Source organism: Bos mutus, chromosome 16, assembly GCF_027580195.1.
Source record: "Bos mutus isolate GX-2022 chromosome 16, NWIPB_WYAK_1.1, whole genome shotgun sequence".
In the NCBI taxonomy this organism is placed as follows: Eukaryota; Metazoa; Chordata; class Mammalia; order Artiodactyla; family Bovidae; genus Bos; species Bos mutus.
The window spans coordinates 6,568,373-6,585,488 of NC_091632.1; the positions used below are offsets into that span (position 1 = coordinate 6,568,373).

At 62.0% G+C, this 17,116-nt stretch overlaps 2 protein-coding genes across 2 annotated transcripts in view; one reads left to right on the plus strand and one right to left on the minus strand.

Moving 5' to 3' along the window:
• Positions 1 to 3,168, plus strand: part of KIF21B (kinesin family member 21B) — a 40,843-nt gene extending 37,675 nt beyond the window's left edge. The window contains 6 exon segments of the mRNA XM_070384659.1: positions 6 to 186; positions 287 to 451; positions 623 to 740; positions 1,246 to 1,416; positions 1,827 to 2,026; positions 3,032 to 3,168. Of these exon segments, the coding sequence (XP_070240760.1) occupies positions 6 to 186; positions 287 to 451; positions 623 to 740; positions 1,246 to 1,416; positions 1,827 to 2,026; positions 3,032 to 3,086 (890 nt within the window). The 3' untranslated portion in view covers positions 3,087 to 3,168.
• A 7,547-nt stretch (positions 3,169 to 10,715) lies between these two features.
• On the minus strand, positions 10,716 to 16,403 carry LOC138991248 (maestro heat-like repeat-containing protein family member 7). The gene is made up of 8 exons (XM_070384844.1): positions 16,352 to 16,403; positions 14,645 to 14,904; positions 13,904 to 14,080; positions 13,466 to 13,624; positions 12,654 to 12,755; positions 11,996 to 12,098; positions 11,459 to 11,518; positions 10,716 to 10,907 (listed from the first exon to the last, which is right to left on the minus strand). Exons 1-8 carry the CDS (start codon positions 16,401 to 16,403, stop codon positions 10,759 to 10,761), a joined length of 1,062 nt encoding a protein of 353 aa, XP_070240945.1. The 3' UTR covers positions 10,716 to 10,758.
• Positions 16,404 to 17,116: the final 713 nt, after the last annotated feature.

The following is a 17,116-nucleotide window of genomic DNA, read 5'->3' on the forward strand; positions in this document are numbered from 1 at the left end:
CTTAGATCGCAGCTGTAAGATGTGGAACCTGGTAACGGGGCAGGAGATCGCGGCTCTGAAGGGCCACCCCAACAACGTGGTCTCCATCAAGTACTGCAGACACTCGGGGCTCGTGTTCTCCGTGTCCGCCTCCTACATCAAGGTGTGGGACATCCGAGACTCGGCCAAGTGTGTCCGGACGCTCACGTGAGTTCCCCCCGCCAGGCTGTCAGGGCTGGGGTGGGAGCCAGGGCCCGGCCCGCCCGGCGGGCGCACCCCCGACTCTGCCTCTCTCCCTCGCATGCAGATCCTCGGGCCAGGTGGTCTCGGGGGACGCCTGCGCGGCCGCGTCCACCCGCACAGTGACCAGCGGGCAGGGGGAGCACCAGATCAACCAGATCGCCCTCAGCCCCGCGGGCAGCATGCTCTACGCCGCCTCGGGGAACGCCGTCCGCGTCTGGGAGCTCAGCAGGTGGGGGGCCCGGGGAGGGCGGGAGGCAGGCAGGTGACCCCTGGGCGGCAGGACCTCACTGTTCCCCCAGCCCCCAGGACCCTGGCCAGCATGTTCACCCGGAGCCGACCCCTGTCCCACCCCAGGGTCCCCCCGGTTCATCCCCCCAAGCTGGGCATCTCCGCCCTGCAGGTTCCAGCCTATTGCCAAGCTGACTGGCCACATTGGCCCTGTGATGTGCCTGACGGCCGCCCAGACCACCGGCCAGCGTGACCTGGTGGTGACCGGCTCCAAGGACCACTACGTTAAGGTACCGAGACGGCCTTGACCTTGGAGCTGGGTTCGGGGGATGGGCCCTCTCCTGCGCTCCCCACCTTGGCCTCCCCCTCCACTGCCTTGGGACTCAACGAAAAATAATGTGACTCCTGGGGCTTTATACTGAACAGTCCCTCCCAGGGAGCAAGGTCTGTGCAGGAGGGAGATGGCAGCGTGATTTTGTAAATGGTGGGAAAACCCGTAGGGCTGGGAGCAGGGTGACTCAGAGACTGAGAAGCAGAAGATAGACAGGGTGGAGGGCTTGTGATGAATATTTCAAGTGCAAGTAGAACTACATTTGTTTATTAAAAAGTAAAAAACCTTAATAGGAGACTCACCCCCCAGACCCATGTTGAGTCAGTCTCCCTGCCCCCAGTCCCCATCCCCCAGGAGCCCCTCTTCACCCTGAGTGCCAGCCTGGGGGACCTCGAGCTGGCCCGCAGAAGTGGCTGCGGGTGTGGGGGGGTGGCCCGGGACTCCCTCCAGCCCTTCTTCTGCAGATGTTCGAGCTGGGCGAGGGCGTGACGGGCACCATCGGGCCCACCCACAACTTCGAGCCCCCGCACTACGACGGCATCGAGTGTCTGGCCATCCAGGGGGACGTCCTGTTCAGTGGCTCCCGGGACAATGGCGTCAAGAAGTGGGACCTGGAGCACCAGGAGCTCGTGCAGGTGCTGAGGGAGGGAGAGGCTGGCCCCGGGGAGGGCTTGTGGCCCTTGCACCCAGAGCCAGAGCCCCCCACGCCTGCTCAGTCTGCACCCTCTTCCCCTGGTGCCCCAAGCACCCTCTCCAGAGCCCCCCACCCTCCTCAGGCAGGCCCTCTAAGGAAGGATCTGCTCTCAGCCCCGTCTGACCAGTTACCCCCTTTTCCTCCAACCCTTCTGAGGTCGTGCGGGGCCTCTTCAGTGGTGCGGGGCCTCAGGTTCGAGCCCGGGAAGGGGGCTGAAGGGCCCATCTCCAGGCCTTGCAGAGCCTGGCTCCTGGGCCCTGCGATGCTGCCTGCCCCCCGCCCACCAGGGGACTCCAGCGTCCCCGGGACGGGGTCCCCACTGCCCACCCTTACGGCTCGCTCCTTCCCTAGCAAATCCCCACGGCACACAAGGACTGGGTGTGCGCCCTGGCCTTCGTTCCGGGCCGCCCCATGCTGCTGAGCGCCTGCCGTGCGGGCGTTGTCAAGGTCTGGAACGTGGACAACTTCACACCCATCGGCGAGATCAAAGGCCACGACAGCCCCATCAACGCCATCTGTACCAACAGCAGGCATATTTTCACCGCCTCCAGGTGGGTGCCAGGCAGGGGGGCACTCCACTCTTGCTCCCAGCCTCTCCTGGGCAGGCGGGCGGGCGTGGGCCCAGCCCCCAGTGCAGACCCCACAGCACCCTGCCCCCTGCCTTCCTTCCCAGGGCACCGCCCAGGGGTGGGGCTGGGCGTGCTGGGCCCCAGCCAGGACCACCCGCTTGCCTCCCGTTCCTCAGCCCCTGGAGCACCCAGCCCCCGCCCCAGCGCTGGTCCCATCCAGGGCTGCCCAGCCCCGCCCCAGCACTGACCCCATCCAGGGATGCCCAGCCCCGCCCCAGCACTGACCCCGTCCAGGGATGCCTAGCCCTGTCCCACGGGCAGCCGCTCAGACGGCCTCTTCTTTCTCCTTCCTGTTCCGACCTGTCTCTTCTCTCCGCCTCCCCCTTCCTGCCCGACAGTGACTGCCGGGTAAAGTTGTGGAATTACGTCCCTGGACTCACCCCCTGCCTCCCGCGCCGAGTCCTGGCCATAAAGGGCCGCGCCACCACCATGCCCTGACCCCACTCCCCTCCCCCCGTCTCCCCCTCCCTCATCTCCTCTCTCACCCTCCCCTCTCTCCTCTCTCCTCTTTCTCCACTTCGATCTGAGCTGCTTCTTAACGGTATGAGATTGGTTTTCTCTAGCCCCATACCCTGCCTGCCCGAGATTGCCACACCCGCCCCCCTTCCTTCCTTCCGAGCATGGACGGGGCACAGACCCCCAGGAGAGGGGTGCCAGGTGGCAGAGAGCAGAGGGGGGCCTTCAGGCCCAGACAGGACAGATCACAATAGCAACAGGAGAGCCTCCCGTTGGGCTTCGATGGCCACAGGCCCCTCTCCCTGCCCAGCGCCCACCTCCTACCCCCCCGCAGCCACCTTTGCCCTGGGTGACACCTGGCCCTGGGTCCTGGCCACACCTGGAGATGTGGGGACTCCAGCCCGTCCTTCATGCGGGGGTGGCCGGCCTGGCCCACAGCAAGAATTGACTGCCCTCTCTCACTCTACCCAGTGACCTGACCGTGAAGTTCTGGAGTGCCCGGCGCCTGCCCAGCGGCCCCCACTAGCAGTGAGGTCAGAGGACGCCTACCCCTTGGCCCAGCGGCCTGGACACAGGAGGGGACAGAGGGTGTGGCCGATGGGCGTGGCCCTTCCTGCCCCCACCCCCAGCCTTCCCACGAGATACTGTCCCCCGAATCCACCACCTCTTGGGCATGGGCAGTCGGGGAGGAAATCAAGCTGTGAAGCCAAAGGGCGATTCCCCCTATTTCTCCCTCCTCCTGGCCCCGAATTCTGTTGCCCAGCTGGCCACCCTCTTCTTCCAGCCTTTGGCCCAGGGGACTCCTGTCGGAGCGGTGAGGCGAACCCCGCCGACCAGGCCTCCCCTCCGCCCCCTGGCCCAGCCACTGCACCTGCCTCTGAGCCCAGAAAGACAGCCCTCAGGTAACCGTGCAAACCAGGTGCGGGCAGCTAGCCCTGCAGCTGACCTCTGCCCTCGGCCACCAGGGGCCGCTCCCCTTAGACCCCGCGATTCCTTGGGTCCCTTTCTGACAGTCTCAGTGGAGCTGCTGGAAAGATTCCTTTGGGGAGACTGTCAGAATGCTTCGGTTATTTATGTTGTTTTTTTATTTTTACTTTTGCTGTTGCCTCCTGGAAAACTGACTTGAAGTTCCTCCCCACATGTTCATTCCCGCAGCTGTCGGGTGGAATCTCTGCGTGCTCTGCAGAGCAGGGCGGTGCCCCAGGGGCTCTGCAGCCCGGGCCTGGCCTCACCTCAGCGGGGGGCTGCTCTCGGGACCCCTCCCCCAGCCACTGGGCGCCTCCGTGCCTTCCTCCGTGGGGCCCGGCGCCCACCCGTGCAGCCTTACACCAGCCGCGCCCACAGGGGTCTCCTCGCCCATGGGGCCTCCCGCCCCCAGCCCCCACTCCCCAAGCCCCACGCAGGCCACACAGAAGCAGCTCAGAAGACCATCCACCAGGAAGGGGCTCGGACGTGTGCCCCGCCCCCACCCCCACCCCTGCACATCCCCCCTGAGCCTGGCAGCGCCCGGGGCCTCCTGGCCCCGAGGGGCCAGCAGTGAGGCCGAGTCTGCCAAGCTGCTCTTTCCTGGGGGCTGGGCACACACCCCCACCCCCCACCCCCCCTCACCCCCACTCCTGAGATGTTCCTCTTTTCCTTTTCCACGCATTTTTCTGACTCTAACCTGGCCTTGTGCTTCCTGGCCTCAGTCTGGGGGGCTGGGAGCCCCAGCTCTGTCCAGAGAACACGGTGACCTTTGGGGCTTCGGGAGGCAGCCCTCCGCACCCTTCCCCACGCGACACTCGGGGAGGAGGGAAGGAGGACAGGGCCTTGCCCTGCTGCGCAGAGCTGCTCCCCAGCTAAGAAAGCCATCCCGCCGTGAGCGGCCCCAGCTGGACTCAGGGCAGACGTCGGGGAGAAGTTATGCAGAGGGACCTGTGCAGAGCTGGGACAGCACCTTCAGGACCGGAAGCGCCTCCTGCTGGGCCCCCCCAGGGGCACTGGGAGCCCCGTTCCCCGCTGAGAAGCCGCCCCTCCGTCTATCCCCAGCCCCGCCCCTCCATCTACCTGCTCAACAGAAAGCTCAACCTTGCGACCTGTATGTGAGAATACTCATGACTGTTTACAGACTGTAGAAATACAAAAGACTGGCTGCCCTCGCCTGGGGCCTGGACCATGGCTGCAAGCCTGTCCTTGCTCGAGGGGGGCCGTTTGCCCACTAGAGGTGCTCGGCATCCCGCTGTTGCCGACGAGTCCGCTACCTCATGGCGGGCTGGCTCTGCTGTCCTGGCGGGAAGCCCTGACTCTGGGGTCTCGGAAGCAGTTCCCACCCGTGCCCCGGAGCTCTGAAGTCGGCACACCCTGTCGGGGTTGTCAGGGTGCCCAGTGGGGGCCCCGTACCCCTCCCTGCACAAGCTTTCTAGATGTGGAAGCACAAAGTGGTTGAGATGAGAGCACAAGGCAGGGCCAGCAGCCCGCGACCTGGGCAAGCCCGCGGGAGATCCCGCCCCGGGGGGCGCTGAGGCCTTTCCCCCTCCCAGGGCTCATCCTGCAGTGCTGCCCCTCTGAACCACCCCAAGGCTTGAGGCTGGCCCTGCAGGCAGGCAGCGTTGGAGGGCTGGGCCCCGGAGTGGCACCCTCTTCCCCACCATGTCCTGAATCTTTGAATGCCTGACCCCAGCCCTCCTGACTTGGATCCTCGCCCCCCCCACCCCCCCGGGCCGAGCCCTGGAACAGCTTTAGCAGCTGGTTGGCGAGCTCCCTGAACTGGGCCATCTTCTGGCCTTCTCAGCCCGGTCCTGGGCCCAGACCTCGGCTCTCTGCATCCTCAGGCCAGCGTCTCTTCTGTCAGTGGGGCTGGCTCCTCCGAAGCGGCCAGAAGCCCCCAGGCACTCCTGGCGTCACGTCCGGAGCTTGCCGGCGGGAGGGAGGCTGAGAGCCGAGGCGGGCTCGACCGAGCCCATGAGGCCGTCGGGGAGCCGCCGTTTGGGAAGGGCCGCCTGTGGGTGCAGGGGTCCGGCCCTGCTGCCTGCCCGTGGATTGAAGCACAAAGGCCTCCCTGTGCCGCCCAGCCAGGGAGGCGCCCCAGGCGGCCGCTGTGAAGTCAGGGATTCCTGGCCTCTCCTGCCCTTCGCGGTTGGGGGTGGGGGGGTTTTCCCAGGCTGCCGGAGTCCTCTGAATTGGTCTGGGCCGCGTGCGGGCACACCCCCTGGTCTTTGAGCCTCGCCTCACCCGCAGTGCCGGAGCCTAGAGCTCCTTCCCACCAAAGTGGCCCAAAGCCAGCTCCTCCGTCCCTTTGCTCCCCTCCTCCAGCACAGGAAACAGTGCCGAGCTCAGCTGGGCATGGCCTCCCGGCCGGGCTCCAGAGCCAGGGCTCGGCCGCTTCTCCCCAGGAGCCCTCCTCTCCTGCTCTCAGGCCCTCCCCTGCCTTCTGATGCACAGGCACAGAGCCCGCGGGAAAGTTCTCACTTCTGAAGCATCTTTGCTCTCCTCCCCCACCACCCCTGGAGCTCAGAGGGCACTCCGGCCCCCGCAGCTCCCTGGCCCAGCCCTCTGAACACCTGTCCCGAGGGCCCTGCGGGGGAGCCAAGGGTCAGAGAAGACCCCTGCCCCGCCCACCAGCTCTTTTCTAGCCATCCCCTGCCAGGGCGCGGGGCTGTGTTTGGCTCAGCTCCTCCGCTGGGTGGTCGCACAGGTGTATGTATGTTTTGTACGCTGGCCAATGACTGTACATAGTGTATGAAAGTTATTTAAGCTCATGCTGTACATTTCTGTTCCCAGACAGGATGTGAGTGTTCGAAGAAGCTGTCGTGAATAAAACTCGAATGGTCGTTGTCCGTGGTGTGACGCTGAGGGCCACGAACATTGAGCGGGTGGTCATTCCCCAGGTTGGGGCGGGGGCCTGGCCTCTGGGCCGGGCCCAGCATGAGGGTTGCCGCACATGTGGTGGGCTGGGGGCCCACCGAGGGAGCTACCACCCCCCCAAGCCTCCCTGGACCCCCTCCTGGGACAGGCATGGAGCTGGAGCGGGGCCGTGTGCTTCAGAACGGTGCCCGCTCCATTCCCGACACTGTTCCCGGCGTCGTCCATCGGACGGTCATGACCTGTGTGACGGGCACTGTTGGCGCTTTCTGAAGTGAGAAGAGTCTCAGAGAGGAGGTGGCTTGCCGGCGTCTGGCTCTGAGGAGCAGGCAGGGCTGGCCCTCATCCTGTGCCTGGGGTGGAAGGTGACCCCACACCCAGATGGAATGAGGATGAGACAGAGACAAACGATCAGGTTCGAGAACGGCTCCCTGGGGCCTGATGTTGGCCTCCAGATCAGGGCTTCTCAGTCTCATCTTCCCTTTTCTCCCCCCAACTACCTTAAAGCTCCTCTGTGCTCTGCCTCTGTGTAGCTGCACTTATGCTCGGCCGTGTCTGACTCTGCAACCCCATGGACTGCAGCCCGCCAGGCTCCTCTGTCCATGGGGATTGTCCAGGCAAGAACACTGGAATGGGTTGCCATTTCCTTCTCCAGGGAATCTTCTGACCCATTGATCGAATCCAAGTATCTTGCCTCTCCCGCATTGGCAAGCAGATTCTTAACCACCAAGACACCGGGTTCTGCCTCTAAGTCCCATTCAGTTAGTTCAGTCGCTCAGTCATGTCTGACTCTGCGACCCCATGGACTGCAGCATGCCAGGCCTTCCTGTCCATCACCAACTCCCAGAGTTTACTCAGACTCATGCCCATTGAGTCGGTGATGCCATCCAACCATCTCATCCTCTGTCCCTTTCTCCTGCCTTCAGTCTTTCCCAGCATCAAGGTCTTTTCAAATGAGTCAGTTCTTTGCATCAGATGGCCAAAGTACTGGAGTTGCAGCTTCAGCATCAGTCCTTCCAATGAATATTCAGGACTGATTTCCTTTAGGATGGACTGGTTGGATCTCCATGAGGTCCAAGGGACTCTCAAGAGTCTTCTCTAACACCACAGTTCGAAAGCATCAATTCTTCAGCACTCAGCTTTCTTTAGAGTCCAACTCTCACATCCATACATGAACACTGGAAAAACCATAGCTTTGACTAGACAACCTTTGTTGGCAAAGTGATGTCTCTGCTTTTTAATATGCTGTCTAGGTTGGTCATAGCTTTTCTTCCAAGGAGCAAACATCTTTTAAAAATAGGAAGTCAAGAGTTACCAAGCCCCATTATTTTGAACTGAAAGCCCTATTTTTAACGTAAAAAAGTCTATGAGATGCCCAACAACCCTGTAACATGCTCGTCACCCTGGAAGGCATAGTTGTTCCTGTAAAACGGAGGTGCCCCCGAGCCTGGAGCTCACCAGGTCCTGTCTGTCACCAGGGTTCCCCAGGCATCAGTGATGCTCGTGTAGCCCAGGACGCTGTGTACTCCCGAGTCCATGCCCGCCCCTCACCCCCCACCGCTGCCCTGCCCCCGCTCTGGGTACGGTTCTCTACTTTGTCAGGCTCAGCTCTAATGAAAACATTTCAGTAATAGTTTTATTGAGATGTAATTCCCAGACCACAAAATTTACCCTCTTTGGGGGGAAGGGTACTGACTTCAGTTGGTTTCTGTCTGTATTCCCTCTTGGTGGCTTGCAGCCACAGATGCTGAGCAAACATTTAAAGAGTGAGCATGGGAACAAATGAAGAAAGAAAGAAATAATAGCCATCTTGGAGGGTGGCATGATGAGATGGAACAAACCATCTAAACCTACCTTTCCCTTTTGAAAACCACACATCACCACACCAACCCCCACCACCCCAGGCACGCGGGCAGGGAGGCTGGGGCCCGTCTGCAGCTTCTGCACTCCCGCGCTATCTCAAAGCTTTCCTTTCTGATGTTTGTATTAAGACAAGGGTGTCTCTTTGCTTTGTTTTGCAAATACAAATCCAAGCTGTGCTGTCAGCCTGCACAGGCCCTGCCGCTGATCCAGACCCACAGCTGGTGATGGGCTGGTGGCGGGGCCGTGTGTCTGCAGGAGGCAAAGATGCTGTGGTCAGAAAGAGGTCACCCCTGGGAGGCTTCTGGTCCTCAGGCAGAAGGGGCCTGGCAAGCGGGGGGGAACCCTGAGCCACTGATAGAGACGTATGCCCCCAGCCCTGGGGTGAGGGCGGGTGGGGAGCCTCCCCACCCTGGGGGGTAGCGCTGGCTCCTAGCTGGTTGATGGAGTCGCACCCAGGCCACCTCCCACCCAGTCTCACCCCATTCTTGGTCCCCACAGACCGTCTTTCACATAGGATCTGTCCTTGGGGACAGAGCCACTGACACGCAGGAGGTGGTGACTAGGTGTCGCCAGCTTCGGGCCAGCCAAGCAGGGTGTGGGCGAAACCAGAAGAGGTGGCCCCGGCGCTGCTGAACTTGTCAGAGGCCTGGAGCCAATTGCAGCCAGACGCTGGCCACAAAAGATGGTTTTTCCAAACTCAAGTCTTCAAGATGCCAAGGCACTTAGGGGTGGGAGGCAGGAACAGCCAACCAAGTGACGGCCCTTTTTATTCCTTTCATGTGGGATTCTTCTCTCCAGATTGTAAGAGTAATAACTGCTTGTTATAGAAAACTTGGGAAATAAGCGAGTCTCAAGAAGAGAAATTCTGTGTGGGATGTAAGTTACCAGGTGGCTTTCCCAAACAAGCGTCACCTCTCAAAATCTGATACAAGCCCAGGTAAAAAGAACCCATCTGTCAATGCAGGAGATGCGAGTTCAATCCCTGGGTCGAGAAGATCCCCTGGAGGAGGAAATGGCAACCCACTCCATAGTATTCTTACCTGGAGAATCCCATAGGCAGAATCTGCAGCCTATGGCTCACGGGGTCACAAAGAGTTAGACATGACTTAGCAACTAAGCACGAACACATTCATTGCCAGGGCTAAGTGGCATCTTAAAAATCATTTTTTCCAACCCTCTCAATTTACAAATGAAGGGAAGTGAGGCCCAGAAGCCAACAGACTTGGTCTAGACCATCCCGGGACAAGAGGGCCTTAGAGTCTGTTTCCTGCCCCGCTGGTCTCTGCCCACAGGGCCCCTTCACTTGGCGTGCCCAAGGCTAGGGGACTGGTGGTCCCTGAAGCAGGTCCTATACCAGTGCGCGCGACCTGCTGGTGGGTTTGAATAAGATCCACCCTCCGACTCTGCTTGTCGCAAAGCAGTGACCTCAGAGGCGCTTTGGGACGGCGCATGCTCCCCGAGTCTTGTGGGGTTCCCCTCACACCTCCACCTGCAAGGAGTGCGACCGGTGAGGCCCCCAGTGCCAGCTGGTGACAAAGGCCGTGGGCAGAAGAGGCTTCTGGCCGGTGCCACAGTTAGTGCGGGCTTTAGCTCTGCCTCTGAGGTCATCATGTCAGAGACTCCAGCCGCTGCCCAGGCTCAGACAAGGTGGGGGAGCACTGTCACCGCTGAGAGGGAAGTGTGGGTGCTCCGTGTGTCCCTGGGGGTTCAGGTACAGGTCACAGAGGCCATGGGGCGCTTAGAGCTCTGTCCAGGGCCAGCTGATTGAGCTTGGGGGTAACAGGAGCACCTCTGCTTCCTTGGCAAGAGCAGGCAGAGATGGTGGGAACAGCCAGGGACCCCGTGTGGACACAGAGCTGTTCTAGGGACAGTGGGATGGTCCCTGTCAGGGCCGGTTCCAGCAGGAGCAGCGGGAGACGGCGGGTGCTCACCCGGCTGACCTCTCGGGTGGCAGGAGGAACAGGCTTTCAGGATCCAGACCTGAGTGCTGTCACCAGGCTGGTCTGGCTGGGTCAAGGACAGCAGGGTGGCATTCTGTGGAGTCGCCCTGGGTCCGGAGCACAGTGTCCAGCTCTCTGGCCTCCCGGGATGTTTCAGGAGCTGACTCACACCCTCCCATAAGCTGTCCTCCTGCTTAAATCAACCAGGGAGGCTGCCGTTGCCTATAGCCAGGAGCCCTGCCCACACCCCCTGAATCCCATCATCGCTTTCCTCCAGCTTTCCCATCAGTAGTTCAAGCTGATGCTCACAGAGCCCCCTCGCCCTGGCAGCCAGGCCCTGGGCGGTGCGGGCAGGGCGGGGAGAGCCGCCTAGACCCGCAGGACGGGGAGTGGGTGGGAGTGGGCTCCAGAGAAGACAAAGCAACGCCCCAGCTGGAAGTCTCCGCTTTCTCCTTTTATTACAGAAGCTCTGCAGGGACACCCCTCGTCTAGAGCAGGGCTCAGAAGCCAGGCCATGGTCTCCACTGCCGCAGTCTCGTCTGATGAGCCGCAGGCTCAGAAGTAGGCCTTCCGCAGCCTCCTGGGGCAGAAGCAGGAGGTGGAGCTGGTGACCCACGTCTTTTCCTTGGCCTCCAGGATGTAGGAGGTCTGCGTGGCGAGGCAGCTGACCGTGGGGTCCAGGTCTGCCCGCATGTGCCTCAGGGCTGTGACAGACACACGGGCTGAGCAAGAGGGCCTGGGGGTGCGGGGCTCATGGGGGCGGGTGGGCGCTGTGCAGGAAGGGGAGGGCGGTGGGCCGGGGGGCCAGCAGCTTGTGGAGGGGGAGCCAGCGTATTTCCGGGCCTGGGACCGCGCACTGCGGGGCTCCGAGAGGCGTGGCTGGGGCTCGTCCAGTCCAGGACCAGCCCAGGGGGGTCCTACCCACTTCCCCCGGCTTGGCTCCGCCCTCCTCTCCCCAGGGCGCCGGGGGAGCCTAGGCCTCCGGGCTGCGGCTGCAGCCGGGACTCGCTGGCACCATGGAAGCCCGCCAGGCAGGGTTGCAGGCTTGGGAGAGGGAAGGGGAGGTGGAGGGGTGGGGGATACGGGGCAGCCGCCCAGGCAGAAAGAAGGCTCCAGGAGTCCCCGTGTGCCCCCAAATGACAAGCCTCCCCGTCAACGCCCCCCGATGGTGACTGCTGTGAGCCCACTTGCCCTAATTTCTGAGCCCCCGCAACCACGTCTGAGGGACAGGCAGCAGGCGCAGGCTTGCACTGACCTGCGTGGACCTCGTCCATCTCCCTGGCCTCCTCAGCGCCCAGGGTCTGGATGATCTGGCCTGCAGGGGGCACGGAGCGCCTCACTGGCCCACAGAGGACCAGGGGACCCCGCTGCACCTGCTCTGAGCCTCTTCCCCAAACAGTCCCCATGCCCGCTCTCTGTCTGTCCCTCCCACACCCGACCTCGGGTCCTGACTTTCTCCTTGAAACCAGGATGACTTCCCCGCTTCTCTGAAGGGTCTCGAACAAACGGGGCGTCGCCTGTGCTGGGCGGTGCTTTCCTTGGGGACGTTGATGGAGCCGGCCACTCCAGTCTCTGAGCTGCCCTCCCAGGACGCGGCTTGTTTCGCGGGATAAGGCCGCCCAGCTCAGACAGGGGCTCCCAGCGGGGTTGGGTAGGGGGCAGGTGCGGACAGCGCTCCGCCCTGCTCGGTCACTACCCCAGGCTGTCTGCCCGCTGTCCTGGCTCCCTGGGCTGTGTTAAGGTCCCCAGCACGGGGACACGGCGCCCCGGGCAGAGGGGAGGCCCGCCGTACCTGCGAACCACACGGCAGCCCGACGGATGGGGACCTGCGGGCTCCTGAAGAGTTGTACGCTCTGCTTCAGGAACCAGAGGGCTCGGCCCACCTCCTGCTGCAGCTGCGGGAGAGGCGCCGCTGCTCCTGCAGCCCCAAACCCGCCCGGCCTGGCCCACCCCGCCCCGCCCCACCCACGCCCCGCTGACTCCCCTGCCCGGCTCCGCCTACGCCACGCCATGCCCCCGGCCCGGCCCCGCCCCTCCATGCCCCTGTCCCGCTACGCCACGCCCCCGACCCGGCCCCGCCACGCCCCACGGACCTGCCCAGCCCCGCCCACGCCTTGGCCCCGCCCATGGCCTGCCCCGGCACCACCACCCGGTCCACGCCCAACTCGGCCCACGCCACGCCCCTGCCCCGCCTCACACCCCACCTGGCTCCGCCCGGCCCCGCCCTCGGCCCACGCCCCGCCCCGGCCCGCAAAGTCAGCCCCCAGGGAAGTCCCCACATCCGCACCCCGCCCGCAGCTCCTGTTCCACAAAGGCCCCCCAGACTGCGCGGGCTCTGGGGCCCACTTTCCCTGGGCTCGCTATTGTACCGCTGTGGCCGCGGGGAGAGGAACCCGACATCTGGGTGCCCCAGCCACCCCCACAAAAGCAGGCGGCGAGCCGCGACCCACCAGGGCACTGAGGATGGTCCATATGTCTTTCTCAGCGAAAGTCGCCCTGAGCTTTGACCAGCCCAGCAAGGTGGCCAGGTGGCAGAGTGTGGGCCTGGCGATCTGGAGAGACAGGGAAGCCCAGCCGGAGGAGTCAGGGTGCAGGCCGGGCCAAGACCCCGAGGGCATGCGGGCGGAGACAGGTGACAGTGAGATCAGCCCTACGGGGACAGGACTCAGTGAACCCAGGGGACCCCCCGACAGGAGGAAGGCCAGACCGTTCTTTGGCTGTTCCTGTACCCTTCCTCCCACTGATGGGAAGCTGAAAAATCATGATGGTGATTTTTCCAGTTGCTATGTTACCGCAGCGAGATCTACCTCCTCACCTACCCCACCAGCCCACAGCCCCCAAGCCCCCAAGCCCCCAAAACAGCCTCTCAGAGATTTCCCGGAGGTCTGGATCCTCCGGCTGGGGGTCACTCCTCTCATCAAGGTTGGCTCCTCCAGAAAGGTGGCCGCCCAGCTGACTGGGACAGACCCACCCACAAAGGGGACGTCCCAGCTCCCCAGCTGGTCCTGGGTGTCCTGATCTGTGCCCGTGAGAGCCTCACTGGGCGAAGGAGCCTGGTGTGAGCAGGCCGGCCACCGCGCTTCTCAGCAGCTAGGCTCAGAGCCCAGCCTGCCCACTCCAGAACCTGGGCCAGCCGTCTCTGTCCCCAGTGGGTGCCTCCCCGTCCCAGGACCCCGTTTCCGGTCAGCCCCTTCAGCCCCTCGCCAAGTGCTCACTGACATCCTGCTAGCGCCGCCCACCCCTCCGCCCCGTGGGCTCTCACCTGAGCTATTCTGCCGTTCGCATCCTCCAGGTGGAGTACGAGCAGGATGAGCAGGTTGAGGACCTGGTGCCTCAAGGGGAAGACAAAGACCCTCCTGCTAACCTTGGCCAGGAGAGCCCCGTAGATCTCAAAGGCTGTCAGGCGCAGATGCTCGGACTCCTGGGGGAGAACACACACGTGCACCCACGTGAGGGGCAGGCAGTGGAGCCCCGCCTTCCAGACGGTGGCCCTGAGCCCCCCACCGTCCGCAGGGCCCCCGTCATCACGACCCCACTGCGACTGCCCTCTGCCCTCTGGACCATCCCCAGGCCGGGGGCCATGGCTGTCAGCCCCTTCGCAGGCGTCGCCGTCTAGCCGGAGGGCCTCGGAGACAGTTCTGGCCACCCCGTTACTGGACAGACGATGCCCCAGTAGGGAGACAGACCTTGGGGGACGCACCTCCTCCAGGAAGGGTGCGAGGGTGAACGCAAGCTGGATGAGGAAGGCGGCCGAGTGCTGCCAGGGCAGCTGGTCCACCAGGTCCCTGAGCACCTGGAAGGTCTCCGCTACGATGCTGCCGTCCACAGAGTAGCAGCAGCTGAGCACGTAGGGCTGCAGGGCACGGAGCTGCTTCCCCTGTGGATGGGCGCCGGGACAGTCCCACCCGCTAGGGAGCTGCCCCCACCCCCACCACACACAGGCTGGGGGGGCACACCCCTCATGTCCCTGGACCCGGGTGCCAGCAGGGGCTGTGCCGGCAGAGAGGGGGTGCTGGCAAAGAGGGGTTCAGGAAAAGAGAGGTGCTGGCAAACGGGGGGTGGTGGCAGGGGTGCCAGCAAAGGGCGTGCCGGTGGGGATGTGCCGGCAGAGGGGAAGCCTCCCCGGGGGGTGTTGCACACGGGGAGGGAGGAGACACCACTCACTGCCCAACCCACAGCACCCTCCCCTCCGCCTCCTCATCCCTGGTGAGGATGCCTGGCTCCAGGAGACCCAGCAGGTTGGCGACCCGGGGCCCTTGTGGGAAACCTCCCCTTCTTTCCCAGGACGGTGAGAGCAGCAGGGGCTCTTTCCCTAGCCCTGTCCTCAGTGGGCTGGCTTCGTGGGGACTCCCTCGGTCCAACCCTGTGAGGGGCGTCCACCCCATCCGCCCCTGGGCCCTCTAGGCCTGCAGATCCGGGAGCCCGGGTGCGGCCAGCTCACCGTGCTCTCGTGCCTCGAGAGGATCCCCACTGCCCGCAGCAGCAGCTTCACGACGGCCGGCTCCTCTCGCTGGAACCAGTTGGCCAGGGTCCTGACCATCTCGTCGTCGGCAGCAGCCGCCACGTCTGGGCACTGCAGCAGCTGCGTGAGGACACGGAGAGAGTTGGAGGAGGCGGGCCCAAAGGAGGCGTCCTCGACGACCCAGAGTCCAGGCTCCTGTTCGAGAATGAGGAAACGCTCTTCAGGATTTGGAAGAACTGCTACAGGGGCCAACGGTCAGCTGGAGTGTCACATTCACAGGCTGTCATTCCGGAATTTGTCCCTCCAGCCTGCAAGTCTCCCTGGGGGGCCTTTGACAAGGGGAACCCCAGGGGATCAAGGTAAGAGACACTGGCGAGTACACACAGAAGGAGGTGTGTTTGGCTGCTCGCATATGAGAAGCATGGGTGCAGGGCTGTGAGGTTGGAGGGAGATGGGGAAATGGGAAAGAAAAAAAGGCGACAGTTAAAATAGCACATGATCTAGAAGAGAGAATATAATTAAAAGAAACAAATTTAGAATTCGGAAAATAGAATACAATTAAATTTAGAAAATAGATTCTAGTTTCAATAGAATGTACATTCAATTTAGAAAACAAGATACAATGAAAAGAAAATAGCAAACATGATTTTATTTGTATATGTAAATTATACGTGTATTTATATCCTTTAAAATAAAAGCGAACGAGACAAAAGCTAATCCGATGCATTTAACCAACAGGAGCTCGTTTTGTGTGCGTGCACGTGTGATGTATGCGCGTCTGTCTCCCCACGTGTGGTCCTGATGCTGGGGGTGTTCTTGTGGACAGCTACTGTCTCTGACCGGCAGGCAGGTAGACCCACCCCTTGGACTCTCTAGCTGAGCAATTTTCTTAGATTCTTTGAACCTCAGTTTTATCCTCTGCAAAAGAGAGGTAATAACACTTTTTTTTCACAGAGTTACAGCAAGAGTTAAAATTACTGAGCTCCCTGAGAATCCTGGACAAAAGCTGACGGCCCTGATGGTTTTGCATGTTTCTACTATGATCCTGCCCAGGAAACAGATGAGGATAACCAAACAAAAGTCAAGGCGCTCAGTCGTGTCCGACTCTTTGGGACCCCATGGGCTGTAGCCTCCTAGGCTCCTCTGTCCATGGGATTTTCCAGGCAAGAGTACTGGAGTGGGTTGCCATTTCCTTCTCCAGGGGATCTTCCCAACCCAGGGATCAAACCCAGGTCTCCCACACTGCAGACAGATGCTTTACTGTCTGAGCCACCAGGGAAGCCAAACAATAAACAGGGCGGGTGAAAAACACGTGGATTATTCGGAGTTTTCATAGCTGTTCTCTCCGCTTAACAGACCTCGATCCACTTCTTCAGCTGGTACCTAAAGCCCCACTGGTTTCCACCTTAAAACTGACTGGACCACCCTTCAATGGCCAGTGGTGAAGTTCACCCAGCCCCCACCCTGTGGGGGTCCAGCCTTGTCCCCAGCTGCTGACTCCTCCCTCCCCGCTTCCCAGCCCAGAAGTCCAAGAAGGGTGGGAGATACGAAGGCCCATCTCCACTGTTTTCAGCAGACATTATGCATTTGGGGTAACTTCTAGAGAGGTTCTCTGTCCTAGCTGTATTTCTAGAAGACAGCTCTAAGCTTCGGGTCTTCTCAAGTAAACGCCCACCGGGACCCCACCCCAGACCACCGGCAGAGAGGACGCATAGGCAGGACGGCGGAGGGGTGGCATAGTGGTCAGCCCTTGTTGTGTTTAGAAGCTGCCCGGAGGGTTCCCAGGCACAGCCTGAGTCCAGGACCCCTCCATGCGAGGGCCCCCCTGCCACCCTGGCATGTGCCTTCTGCTGCTTCCCGAAGCCGGGTCCCAGGACCGCCCGGAGAACAATCACCACTGAAGTAGATCCAGAAAATGAAGCCCTCCCCCGGGCCCTCGGAGTCCAGGCCTCTGCCGACGGGGCCCAGCAGTCTGGCGTGGGCAAGCTCCCGAGAGATCAGGGGCACTCACGCTGGCCAGTCACTTTGCACAGATTCCGTTTCTGGTCAGGGGCCCGGGTGTGCCTGTGCACACCTGCTGTCCTCAGCAGGGGTTCTGACAACCCGACAGGTGTCCCTGTCTGCCTGGTCAGCGCCCCACCCCCGTGCACAAATCAACACAGGTTCACGGGTGTGGGGAGGGGGCTCCACAGACAAGACACTGATGCCCGCAACCTGCACAAAAGCCAGCAGGACCCAGCAGGTCCTACCCGTCCAGGTTCTAGGACTAGCGCTTGTCATCTTCTCCCTCTGTTATTTCAGAAGAAATCCACTCCTACTGCAAAACTCAGTGACTTCAAATTACAGAAGGAGCGTATTTAAAGCTGTGGTGAGTCAGAACTCCTGAACCCCCTTTAAACACCGCTGGTGGGAGTATAAATCGGTACAACTTTACTGGGGGACATTAGTCTA